We start from the raw sequence: 12,803 nt of genomic DNA on the forward strand, positions 1-12,803 counted from the left end.
GGGGGTGAGGTGAGGGGTGCGGAGGTCTCCATACCTGCCCACCTTGGGCCTCACCAGACCCGGCCTCGCACAGCGAACAGGGCCTCCCCTGATCCTGTTTCCTGCTAGGGCCACGCGGCCCCAGAAGTGTCTGGCTGCCGGCCGGGCCGCCGCCCTCCCGCGTGGCCCGCAGGCCTCAGAGCCTCCTGCGGGCCTAGGTGCAGCCCAGCGGGGGCCCTGAGCGACCATCCTGCCTGGCACCTACCCGGTGCCCAAACATGCCAGGAGCCACGGAGGTGCGGTCGACCGGGGCGCCTCAGCCCCGCCCCGTGCCCTCCCGTGGCCACACCCCCTTGCCCCCAGGCCGCCCGCCAAGCACACAACCTTCCTGAGAGAGCAGAGAGCAACAGGCAGGCACACCAACAGACACACAGACACTCGCACACACCCACGCCCAGGGAGACAGCATCCCGGCGCCAGCTCCTCAGCCAGAGCCATAGCTCCCGTGAGAGGCCGGGGCCAGACGAACGGACCGGCAGGCGGCTGTCGGGAGAGACAGAGGCAGAAAGAGATGAAGCTTCCAAGACAGACTGCAAGACGGCGAGAGGGAGATGCAGACAGACACGACACGACATGCACACACACACACACACACACACACACACACAGAGTGTGGACCTTGGAAATACTTCTGTTCCTAGTTGCTCGGTTGGGCCCAACGTTTATGTGCCCATGGACTGCGGCCCATCAGGCTCCTCTGTCCGTGGCATTTCCCAGGTGAGAATACTGGAGTGGGTTGCCATTTCCTCCTCCAGGGGATCTTCCCGACCCAGGGATCCAACCCGAGTCTCCTGCAGGTGGATGCCTTCCCATCTGAGCCAGGATCCTGCTAAATCCCTAGTCAAAATACAAAGAAAAGTGCTAGTGTTCTACTAAGCGGAAAGATGATTTCACAAGCAGAAGGTGTCCTTTGATGGTATCTTTGAATCTTTATTTCATTTTAGTTTATTTTTACTATTGAGGCTACTTGAACAGTGCAAGGGAGAAGGCTTCCATGACCACCAGAGGCCAGCCAGGCATGGGTGCGTCAGGGACATGGGGGGTGGGGTGAGGGGTGCGGAGGTCTCGGTGCCCTCCCACCCTGGGCCTCTCCAGGCTTGCACATTTTGTTGGCTGCTCAGGGCCACACTATAGTTCTTGTCTTCATTGGACCTTAAGGACACTTGATTTGACAAGGAGAATCGGACACCTGCAGAAGCATCCATTGGCTCTGTCCCAGCGTGAGACAGAACTGGTTACAGCTTGAAAATGTTTCCATGAAGTGAAATGTTTCCTGCTCTCAGGAGGAACGTCCACCTGGGTAGCCAGGGCGGTCCAGTTAGGGTCCAGTCAGGGTCCTGGTATGCGTGTGATCCCACCTTGTGCCATGCTTCTCTGTTCCCAGTTTGGGCAGATCAGTCACATGGTCATCACAAACGGGTCAGATACTCGTGGACAAAAGTGCAGTAGCAAACTCAGCCATTTCAAAGGGCTAGTGGCTTTTTGTTTTGTTCTTTGTTTTAAATTGTCTTTTTCTTTGTCATGTAATTTCCAAATGTAGATAAAAGCTTTAGGAAGGCACCTTCTTGGAGGAAAAAATTCAGACCAAAGGATGTCCGTGGCTTAGCTGCTGGGTGCGCAGAGACTCTGCCCGCAAACTTCCAGGTCCCGTCCTCTCTGCCCTCACCCTCAGTGCAGCCAAAGAAGATGCAGCCGGATGGTAGGTGACAGGTCGGACGGCGTGTGCAGCCCTGGGCTAGAATGTGGATTAGCTGGAATGGCCTGCTTCCCAGGTTACAGGGCTCTTTAGTGCCATCGCACGCCCAAGGGGCAGTGCTCTACAGGGAATCCTAACACCTGTTTATAAACGTTTAACAGTCGCGCTGGGTTTTCTTCAAGTTCTTGTCTGGTTGACTGTTAGCATATTCTTGCAACTAATAAAACCAAGACCCATGAGTGTTCTCAGAGCATTAGATTGACACCCATGCTTGTAGAGTTGTGTGTGTGGCCGGCAGCACTCAAGAGCTCTTTCATAAAACAGTAGAGTCGCTCTCAGGCCACACCAGTTGCCCCTCAAGGACTCTCCCCACTGGGAGGATGGCCGAGTCTAAATTCAGTGACAGCATCGTCCACCTTCCTGTCCTCCCCCCATCCTAACCGTTGTTGGTCCCTTGCACACTGTCAGTCAATGGGGTGAACGAAGAAGGTGAGGCCGGGAGAGGTCCTCCCCCGAGTTCAGCCGGGCCGTAAATACACGGCCTGGCAGTTGCCCTTTCAAACTCAGCTCTGGTTTTCCCTCTGACAGCTACTCTGCGAGAGAACGCTGCTAGTTCAGGCTGGGTGCTCAGGGCCACTGTGTCCCCACTTGATGGCAAGATAGACAGCCAGACAGCCTGGGCCGGGGTCAGGCTCTGTGGCTCAGGAGATGCCTTCTGCAACGCCCCCGCACCCTCCCACCCCAGTGTCCCACCTGTGACAGGGGTGTCTCACTGGATGCTTTCTCCACGGTTGGCTGTGCCCGGCCCAGAGAAAGTGTGCGCTCACCCTATGGGAACGGGGCCTGGAGGGTCTCTTTGGTGCATTTTTTCCTGTTATTAGCCCTTCCCGTGAGTAGATTAATAAGCTTTGCTCTCACTTGCTCTCACAGAGCAAAGTATATTTAGGGAAAGCCTGTGCTAAGCTGGGCACTTTTGGTGAGGGGGCTTAGGGGGAAGCTGCATCATCTCTTTGCCAGACTCAATAATACGCTTAACCAGGGGTTGGGGGGACCCAGTGCCTCTCTCCTTTTTTAAACAGCATTTTTCTTCCAAGGAGCATGCAGCTCATTTTTACAGTTCTTAACTGTAGCTTAGCTTTCAGTCGATTGAAGAGTCTAACTGCTTGCTTTCTTATTTTCCATTCTCCTCATTATAAATCCAACATTTCCCTGTCAGATGGACATGGTGACATAGACATTAGAGTTTAGATAAATTAGAAACAATCCTAGAGCGAGGTGTTGGGAATATATTGGAGGTGACCTTTCACAAACCGCGTAAGATAGGCAGGGCATAAACCGTGTAACTGGCTGTTTTCCATGGCTTTTGAAGTCACAGTGCAGCAGGTGTCCGGGGCTCTTAGAATCACAAGGGCTTGGACAGGTGGCCTGCTCCATCAGCAGCCCCCACTGTCTTCAGCCTTTTCTGGAACCCTGGCCAGACACTCATCAGATGTGTTCCTGGTGGGCCCAGGGGAAGATGGAAAACATTCAATTGGGAGCAACGGGTTTCTGCTAGCGGGTTCTGTAGATTTCTTAGTCAACTTGGAGCGGGGGCTGGGGGTCAGGGCTGACCCATTGGGCCCTACAGCCTGTGTTGTGACGAGAAAACGTCAGTGGTGACATTTCCAAGGGAGGCTGAGACTGAGTTTCCGCTTTCTTAGATGAGCCCCATGCTCTGCCCTCCCTGAAGTGGCCTGGGGAGAGCGGCCTGACCCCCAGGATAGCAGATCGCGGGGCTCTAGGCCACAGGTGCCCGGCCTCTGACCCACAAGTAGCCAGTCCCTCCCCATGTCCCATCTCACAGATCCTGTGAGGGCTGGAAGAGAGGTCCAGCAGCCCTGTGAATCCGGAGGTCAAATGAGAGACTGGCAGCTGCTCACAGGGAGTGGCTGTCCCCATGATGGCGTTTCTGTCATTGAATGTGCCATTTGCTGTTCTAGTGTGACCACCCTCCCACCACCCCCGGGTGGCAGGGACCCCCACGTGGCAGCCCCCAGGCTGCTCTCTCTGGCTCATCCACCCTCAAGAAGTTTCCCCAGACCCTCAGTAGGAATGGGCGCTGCTGCGCATGTGTGTGTCTTCGTGCCCCTTGTGACGTTGCATGATGAACCACACTCTGTTTGCTCGCTTCCTCCTGCACTCGTGGGACCGGGCAGCATGGCAGGAACGCAGAGGCTGGATTCCGCTACAGTCAGGACTTACTCCTGCTGAGCTTCGGGGTGAGTACAGGCCGGCCTGGTACCACGGGGGCACAGAGCCCACGCCCCGGGAGTGGAGGGTCAGCGGGTCTCCGGAGGTCGGCCCAGGGAGCCCTCGGCAGCAGAGAACGTGACCCTGGCGCCCCGCTGCCGCTGGATTGGTGAGAGTACGGCCGAGGCTCCCTCGTGTCCGCGCACATGGGTGTCCCTTCCACAGCGGCGGGCTGCTCTGGGGACGCAGGAAGCCCGGTGAATGACACCACGACCCCCGGGCCGTGTGGGTGGGTACTGCTGACCATGGCCTCGGTTTTCATTCTGGTTCCAACTGTCCCTCCAAGGGCTGACGGGCCCCTCTTCCGAATGGCGCAGGTGTTTCCTTTATGTGGGTGACCGCATTCCTGCCTGTCTCTGTGGGCGCTGTTGTCGCTCACCCTGTGTTTCTGTCTTTAAAACCTGTGCTTGCTGCTCTCCCAGTTTACCTTGGGAGCAGCCCGGATTTTCTGCATTTCTAGTTGTCAGCGTCCACTGGGGCTTTCCAGGTGGTGCCAGGGGTAAAGATCCTGCCTGCCAAATGCAACAGATGACAGAGATGTGGGTTCGATCCCTGGGTCGACAAGATGCCCTGGAGGAGGGCATGGCAACCCACTCCAGTATTCTTGCCTGGAGAATCCCATGGACACAGGAGCTAGTGGGCTACAGTCCCTGGGGTCGCAAAGAGTCAGACACGACTGAAGCAGGGGAGCACACACTCAGGTTTTAGTTCAGTCGCTCAGTTGTGTCCGACTCTTTGCCACTCCGTGGGCTGCAGCACTCCAGGCTTTCCTGTCCTTCACTAGCTCCTGGAGTTTGCTCCAACTCGTGTCCATTGAATCATCATGCCACAGAACCGTCTCATTCCTGCTGCATCCACCACAGAGGTGGCTGGGGCTCGGGAAAGTGCCTGGGCCCCCTGCGCGGGTGTGAACCTGCCCTCACCACTCCCTGACCGCGTGACCGTCACTGCGTCCTCCTCTGTAAATCGGGAGGGGGCAGCACCTGCTTGGTAAGGGGCACACACAGCATCTGGTATAGAATCAATGCACCATCCATCTCAGCGTTGTATTTATTAATAATAGGGATAGCATTTGACAACCTGCTCTTTTTCCCTCTTGCCACTTAACTGTGCTCCGGACCACATCTGCTCCACTTACCCCTGTAAATCCCACACCCAGCACAAACAAGACTCAACACATTTGTGGCTGAAGAGGCAGGAACATACCCTGTCCTCAAGGAGATGAAGCCAAGCGAGAGGAGGGCCTAATGATAACCTTGTGTGATGAGGGGACCCCAGGAGGACCTGTGTGGCTGTGGGGTGGGGTGGGGGGCATGGGAAGAACCCATGATGAGCTCCTGGGGAAGGTGGCAGGAAGGAGGGCGGGCTGTTCATTGTGGGGTGTCCACAGATTGCATTTCACCCCTCACTGATGAGCACTTAGGCCGTTTCAAAACACGTGTCACCGTTAGGAGGAAACAATCATTGCCCAGCTCCTACTCAATCAAATTCGTAGAATATGTTTCTAGCATTGGAGTACCATCATCTGCTGTATTCATTCCATGCTCCGTTCGTCCACCCATCCAGCCAGCCATCTCTTCATCCATCCACCCACTCACTAATCCATCCCTCCATCCATCCACCCATCCACTCATTAACTCATCCGATCATCTCAGACCCACTGAGAAGACAGACACCTCCTCCGCTCCTGCTCCCAGGAGGACCCCCAGCGTGAGTGACAGGAGCCTCGTGGGGACAATGGGGGAGACACAGAAGGGACATGCCTGCAGGCCCTCCTCCCTCTGAACGGGGAAGCACCCACCTGGTGATAACGCCTCCTTGCCGGGGTGTTCAGGCCGGCCCTTTTCCTTCCTATGAATCCAGCGGCGGATGGAGGACTTGATGCCCTTCTTCTTCGGGGCTTTGTGCAGCGAGTCCTGCCTGCTGCTGCTGCTGCTGCTGGGGTTGTTCTCGGGGCTGTCCTCAGAGCCTGTCGAGCTTTGGGGAGAGAAAACGACCTTTAACGGGCACCCTCGTGCAAACACACACCCCTCCACAAGAGCTACTGAGAGAAACGGGCACCCAGCAACACCCGCGCCTCAACCTCGCAGCAGACAGTGGAGTCTCCTTCACCAAACACGCTCCACACGAGCAATGCAGGCTCTCGGACACAGACAACCGCTCCGGGAAGCTGAGATTCTCTGCCTCGAGCTCTCCCCCGAGGAGGGCTTCACTCCAGGCCAGCTGGTGCAGAGGGCGCCCCGACCCTCCCTCAGGGTCGCTGCTCGGCAGGTGACAACGCTCCAGGAGAAGGCGAGCTCCCCTGCTCTGGGCGGTTCCCCTGGCTCCTGCAGGGTGACCGGCCCTGGCCATGGCAGGAGAGCGATGGTCACCATGCAGGGCTGCTGGTCAAGTCACCATACGTGCCCTCCATCGCGTGCTGCCTGGCTCAGGACTGGAGCTCAGGTGGTGGTCTAAATGAGGACAGTGTCAGTCACAGGAGGGGACAGAGTCTCCTCAGAGGAGACCCCTGAGGAAACGGGAGGGACCCTCAAGAGTGAACCCGAGAGGTACGGGGCTGTCACTGTCAGGAACGTGCCCCAGGCCGGGCAGATCTCTCTCAAGAGCAGGAAGAAAGCTCCCACAGGAGTCAATCTCTATAGAAGGACATTTTCTAAAATCACTGAGGTCACTGAGCTCTTCTTCCCCAGCACCTGAAGTTCACCACTAAACACAGGCACTGAACCCAATGGTATTCCTTTAAAATCATCCTTGCAACTCTTTGAGACAAGAGGTGCAGGGCTCCTGAAACTGATGATGCGCACACAGGCCGCTTACTTGTGGGCGTCCCTGATGTCCTCTTGGTTGGCTGTGCGCAGCGACCCCGTGTGCAGGCGGTCCAGCCGAAGGGACCGCGGCGTTGTGGGGGTCGAGGTTTTAGATTTGATAGCAGTCTCGTCATCTCCTACCTCTTCCCGTAAAGCTGGCAGCTGAGGGAGTGAGGTAAGTGTAACATTGGTTAACAATAGAGTGTTTTGAAAATGGCAATCACACAGGCTTTACATTATAACCAGAATCTTATCTGAATATCTATTAGCTATGCTTTCCCACAATTACAAGAAAACCCTGTTCTAGCTTAATGCCACCTTAAGGACTGTCTTGTTCACGAGAAGTGGGGCTATGGGGCAGCGAGAGCATCTGACTCAGTGCAGAGACCCTGGACGGGAGCCTCCCTGCAGCCGGGCTCCACCCTCCCTGGAATCCAGCGACCAGATGGCCCTGCCCGGCAGGACAGCAGAGCGACGCCGGCCCCGTGAACCCTGCATGGCATGAACTGCCCTGATGAAAGGACTGCGCTCATCGCCAGATGCTGCTCAGAAGCACCACAGCTAGAGTACAAAAACTCTCAGCAAAGACGTCCAGACCTTTCTGTTTCAAGGAGGAAAAGATACAGCCTGTGCCACCACCCAAGATCATTTGGAGAGATGATACAGGTTACTGGAACCCATGACAACAAGAGAAACACAGAAAAGGTACCTAAACCCTCGACGTGAACACCATGCGCCTGGATCACATTTCTCGGTAACAGACAGACTGGGGGCTACCCACTGAAGTACTTACAGGCAGTTCAAGGGTCATGCGCTCAGAGTGGTTTCCATAAAGCACCCCCAGGTCTTCACTAAGAGATGATCCTGTATCACCCTAGAGGATCGGAGGTTAAAAAGGGAGGAGATATATGGGTACCTATGGCTGATTCATGTTGGGTTTTGACAGAAAAGAAAATTCTATAAAGCAATTATCTTTCAATTAACAAATAAACTAATAAACTAATAAAAACACAAAAAGGAGGTGATGTCTCCTGGACTCCCAGCTTTTCTGCTAGTCGTGGGTGTGAGGACAGGAAGGACAGTGTGGGGAACAGATTAACCCCTCAGTGTCCAGACAGGTCTCACTGATACATCTGAGTGTGTGGTTAAGCTTTTAGGAGACATGCATGGCATGTATTTTTATAAACAATCAGTGCGTTGTTTTAACCAACTATCCTGTGCCTTTTCAGTGGCATTCTGTAAAGAATACTGGTTCCGTGCAGCCCCACAGGAGCTTGGTGACAACAAAGTGACTTAGTGCAAAATACAGCTGAACTCGTTTAACAGCAGCTGGACAAACTGGGCACCCTCCCCTGCGCTCTAGCAAGAACCCTCCGACAACAGAAGGCTACAAAGGCTAGAAATTATCCACATGGAACTGAACAGGGATCAATCTCAAATTCAAGTTAAAATAAGCATTTCTAAAAATCAGAAAACAACGAACAGAGCAGGGACGTGATGCACCTGGGTTGACTATGGACTCAGTGGAGACAAACACCTGCCTCAAGGTCAGGGACCACACCAGCCCCTTACCCCGGGTCTCCTCCCGAGGAAGGCCTCTGGTTCCCCAGCCTGGCCGCCCTCCCCCAGGATGGGAGCCGCCGCTCTGGTGCCCACGTGGCCAGGATGGGCAGCACCGTGTCCACTTAACAGGAGGGCAGAGCAGGCCACAGAGTGGGCGAGCGGCACACCCAGGTCACCAACCCCAGGGGGACGGCGCTGCTCTGCTGTGCCCAGCAGAAGGGCTCCCGGGCACTGAGTGGGCTGAACTGGAGCGCAGCCACCCCAGTCCCGTGGGAAGGCCCAGGAGTGCTCGCTCAGTGGGCTGGGAGAAGGACAGGGACAAGGAAGGCCAGCCCTTGGGGCACTGGACTCCAACAACAGGGGCGCATCCAAGTGACCCGAGGGGAGAGGCAGCGAGCTCCCTCCTGAGGCTCCCTCCATCAGGGATGCCGTGATGGACATGAGAGCCTCTGGAGGAAAGCGGGCTAGACGGCACCACGGTTAAGTGTCCAGGTTCTGATCAGACCAGTCCGCACCACGCTGCTGGGTGTGAGAGCCTGGGCAGGGTGCCCGGCCTCGCTAAGCCTCAGTGTCCATGTCTGCTGAATGGGGATAGCAGCAGCCTGGACCTCACCTGGGGGTGAGATGACAGACGCGGAAAGCACGTGCCTGGCGCACAGAGTCTCCTGCACACTGCGACCCACAATCATTAAATTGGCTTCCCGCAAATCTAACATCTATGGTTCTCATTCAGTCATTTCTTGTAAAAAAAACACTAAGCGGAAATTCCATGGTGGTCCAGAGGTTAAGACTTGGCACGTTCACTGCTGGGACACTGGACCGATCCCTGGCTGGGGAACTAAGATCCCATAAGCTGTGCAGCATGGCCAAAAAAATAAGTAAAGAAAATTTAAAAAATAATAAATAATACTTTGTCTATTATAAACAACCATGAGACGATCAGAAGGCAAACAAGTGGGAGAAAGGCAAACAGTTACAACTGTCCCAACGAATGACCTATTTCCAACAGAACCATCAGCACAGTTTAAGTGGTGGGTGAGTTTCATTACTTCCATTAAAACGTCACTTATTCACCAGGACATAACCACACGGTGTTCATTCACGTTAAACCCTAAGGACTCTTTAATACTTCACAGAGAAAGAAAGGCCTGCTAAATTACTAAATAGTTTACCTTTCGACGCCGCTTTCTTAAATCACTAGCCTGATAGATGCATGCAAAGAAACGAAGAGAAACCAGATTCACTGCGACTTTGAAGCTAAAATTTCAAGCATCCGAATAGGCAAATACAGGAAAGCAAAAATGAAGGCAAACTTGTAAGTGACATGAAGATTCAGAGAACACGTGACTGGAAACAGAACAGTTTTTTGACCACAGAAGTTAAATAAGCTATTCAAGATTTACTAGAGAAACACTAGAAATTATTACTCAGGAAGATACAGTTCTATTACATCATCATGATTTCTTAAAGCACAGGATTCCGTACAACAAAGCCCCTTAACAGTTGTCTATTCTCAGACAAACTTCTCTATAAGTTAGTTTCCCTTAATAAAATACATCTTATGCTTTAAATTAGTAAATTAACTGATAAGGAAGTTACCATAATATCTATTTTAACATTGAACAAATCTAAACACCTCTTGGACATTAATGTAAAACCCTGACATAGAATTTGATTTAAAACTTCTCAAAATAAATTCATTAAAACAGGCTCCCTGTGAAAATATGTAAGAATGAAAGCTAGCATAATAGCAAGTGCCGTCTTTACATTTTATTAACCGTAAAAGATACTTTTCTAAAGAGTCTAATAGAGACATTAACTGTGCAAAAGCTGATGAGATTTACACTCTTAAATACAAGCACCAACACAGAAAGGATATTTTGTCAGCTCAGTTCAGATCAGTCGCTGAGTCGTGTCTGACTATTTGCAACCCTATGAGTCCCAGCACTCCAGGCCTCCCCATCCATCACCAACTCCTGGAGTTCACCCAAACTCATGTCCATTGAGTCGGTGATGCCATCCAGCCATCTCATCCTCTGTTGTCCTCTTCTCCTCCTGCCCCCAATCCCTCCCAGCATCAGAGTCTTTTCCATTGAGTCAACTCTTCACATGAGGTGGCCAGAGTACTGGAGTTTCAGCTTTAGCATCAGTCCTTCCAATGAACACCCAGGACTGATCTCCTTTAGGACGGACTGGTTGCATCTCCTTGCAGTCCAAGGGACTCTCAAGAGTCTCCTCCAACACCACAGCTCAAAAGCATCAATTCTTTGGCCCTCACCTTTCTTCACAGTCCAACTTTCATATCTATACATGACCACTGGAAAAACCATAGCCTTGACTAGATGGACCTTTGTTGGCAAAGGAATCTCTCTGCTTTTCAATATGCTATCTAGGTTGGTCATAATTTTCCTTCCAAGGAATAAGCGTCTTAATTTCATGGCTGCAATCACCATCTGCAGTGATTTTGGAGCCCCCAAAATAAAGTCTGACACTGTTTCCACTGTTTCCCCATCTATTTCCCATGAAGTGATTGGACCAGATGCCATGATCCTCGTTTTCTGAATGGTGAGCTTTAAGCCAACTTTTTCGCTCTCCTCTTTCACTTTCATCAAGAGGCTTTTTGTTCCTCTTCACTTCTGCCAGAAGGGTGGTGTCATCTGCATATCTAAAAGTCCATTAATTCTACACTTAAGAGGATCATTTCCTTATGTAAGCACAATCTTATTTATGAATTATACATGATATGCCGTTTAGGATCCATCTACATTATGCTTGTAACTGCATGCTGCTGCTGCTGCTGCTGCTAAGTTGCTTCAGTCGTATCCGACTCTGTGCCACCCCATGCACTGCAGCCTACCAGGCTCCTCTGTCCATGGGATTTTCAAGCAAGAATACTGGAGTGGGTTGCCACTGCCTTCTTCTGTAACTGCATAGTGATACACCAATTCAACTTACCGCTATGGGGGAAAAACACCATTTAATGAGACATGAAGACAAAGCACAGACCCGAAAAGGGCGCACACGCTGTGGACCACAGCACGGCCATGACCAGAGCAAGTGGGGGGACGGGGGAGGGGAGATGGATGGGTAAACTACAGCCTCGGGGGTGGGGAAGGGGTCAGGATTGATGACAACCAAGCAGACAACAGGATGAGACAGGAAATCTAAACCAATGATGAAAGCAGACACACCGCCAGAGCACTCCAACAGCAAGGAAAACACACAGAACTGTTCTGTAACAAATATTCGGAAAGAAATCAAGCATGAAACCACAGAGAAACCCTCAAAGAATTTTAAATATCAACTAGTTAGCCAATGATGCAAATTATAAAAACTGTGTCAAAAGACCACAAAATGGACTAGTTCCCACTTCACAGGCCGCTAGAAGGATTCACAGTGAATTTAATGGTAACCTGACTAACAATGCAGCCGACATGAAATGGGTGGTCACAGAAAAAAGTGATAATCCATGTCCAGTTACAAAGCAGAGTGTTGTACACGTGATTTCATGGGATAACAATGCCCTCACAAAACCCAAGCTAAACACGCAAGAAAGCTGGAACATGTGCTTTGGAGCCGCACACTCTGTCACCAACAGCCCTAGGTCGTCATCCCATTTTTAGACTCAGAAAAGTGAGGCAGCCCAACCTCTTCCCTGGGGCCCTGGGGCACCAGGCTCTTAACCTGGTTTCACACGCAGAGCTGGCCTGAGCCCGCGGCCGGGTCCATCAGCAAGCAGACCATGGAGATTCTTGGTTTTGTTCCCACCGCATGCTCTGCACCCTGCAGCCAGGCAGCCCCAATGGAACATGTGCTGCACGGCTTTCCCAGGCCACGAGGGCTGCCTATGGTAACTTTCACGAAGCTGTCTGCTCCCTGAGAACAGAAACTTCCCTGCAGCTGCTGTGCCCAGCACAGGCCAGGCCCAACGTTACAGAGGCAGGCTCTGGCTGAGTTCATGATGACGTGCTAAGCCTGTGGTCCAAATATCAAGACTACTTCGTTGCTGCGCCATTGTGGAATGATTAAAGACTAGGCAGTTTACAAAAGTGTAGACCTCTGAGCGCAGCAAATGTACCCGATTTTCTTCTAACTACAAAGAGAAAAACCAAAAAACAAACAAAATAAAGAAAACCCATGTCCTGGGGGAAGGATGGGCAGGGAGGAGGCAGACACATACCACAGTCATGATGCCCAGCTGGTCTCCCTCCTGCGCCGGGCGGCGCCCCCTCCTTCTGGGCTTGGGCAGGGGCAGGTAGGAGCCGGCACCTGAGGAGCCAGCAAGCAGGTTGAGGGAGCTCACCGATTTATAACGACGGAGGCTGCCTAAGCTCCCCCTGCCCTCCCTGCTCTCAGTCTCCTCGGCCCACTGCTCCGTGTTCTCCTTCTCTTCCTCCATCAACCTAAAA

The 12,803-nt window shown here is 52.6% G+C and overlaps 1 protein-coding gene across 1 annotated transcript in view; it reads right to left on the reverse strand.

Annotated features, from left to right (window-relative positions):
* Positions 1-4,053: 4,053 nt before the first annotated feature.
* Positions 4,054-12,803, reverse strand: part of LOC128060232 (liprin-alpha-1-like) — a 102,220-nt gene continuing 93,470 nt past the window's right edge. The window contains exons 8-11 of the mRNA XM_052652582.1: positions 12,575-12,797; positions 6,842-6,993; positions 5,826-6,001; positions 4,054-4,325 (exon numbers count right to left, since the gene is read on the reverse strand). Of these exons, the coding sequence (XP_052508542.1) occupies positions 4,054-4,325; positions 5,826-6,001; positions 6,842-6,993; positions 12,575-12,797 (823 nt within the window). The remainder of the gene's footprint in view (positions 4,326-5,825; positions 6,002-6,841; positions 6,994-12,574; positions 12,798-12,803) is intronic.

Source organism: Budorcas taxicolor, chromosome 2 (assembly GCF_023091745.1).
Source record: "Budorcas taxicolor isolate Tak-1 chromosome 2, Takin1.1, whole genome shotgun sequence".
Classification (NCBI taxonomy): Eukaryota; Metazoa; Chordata; class Mammalia; order Artiodactyla; family Bovidae; genus Budorcas; species Budorcas taxicolor.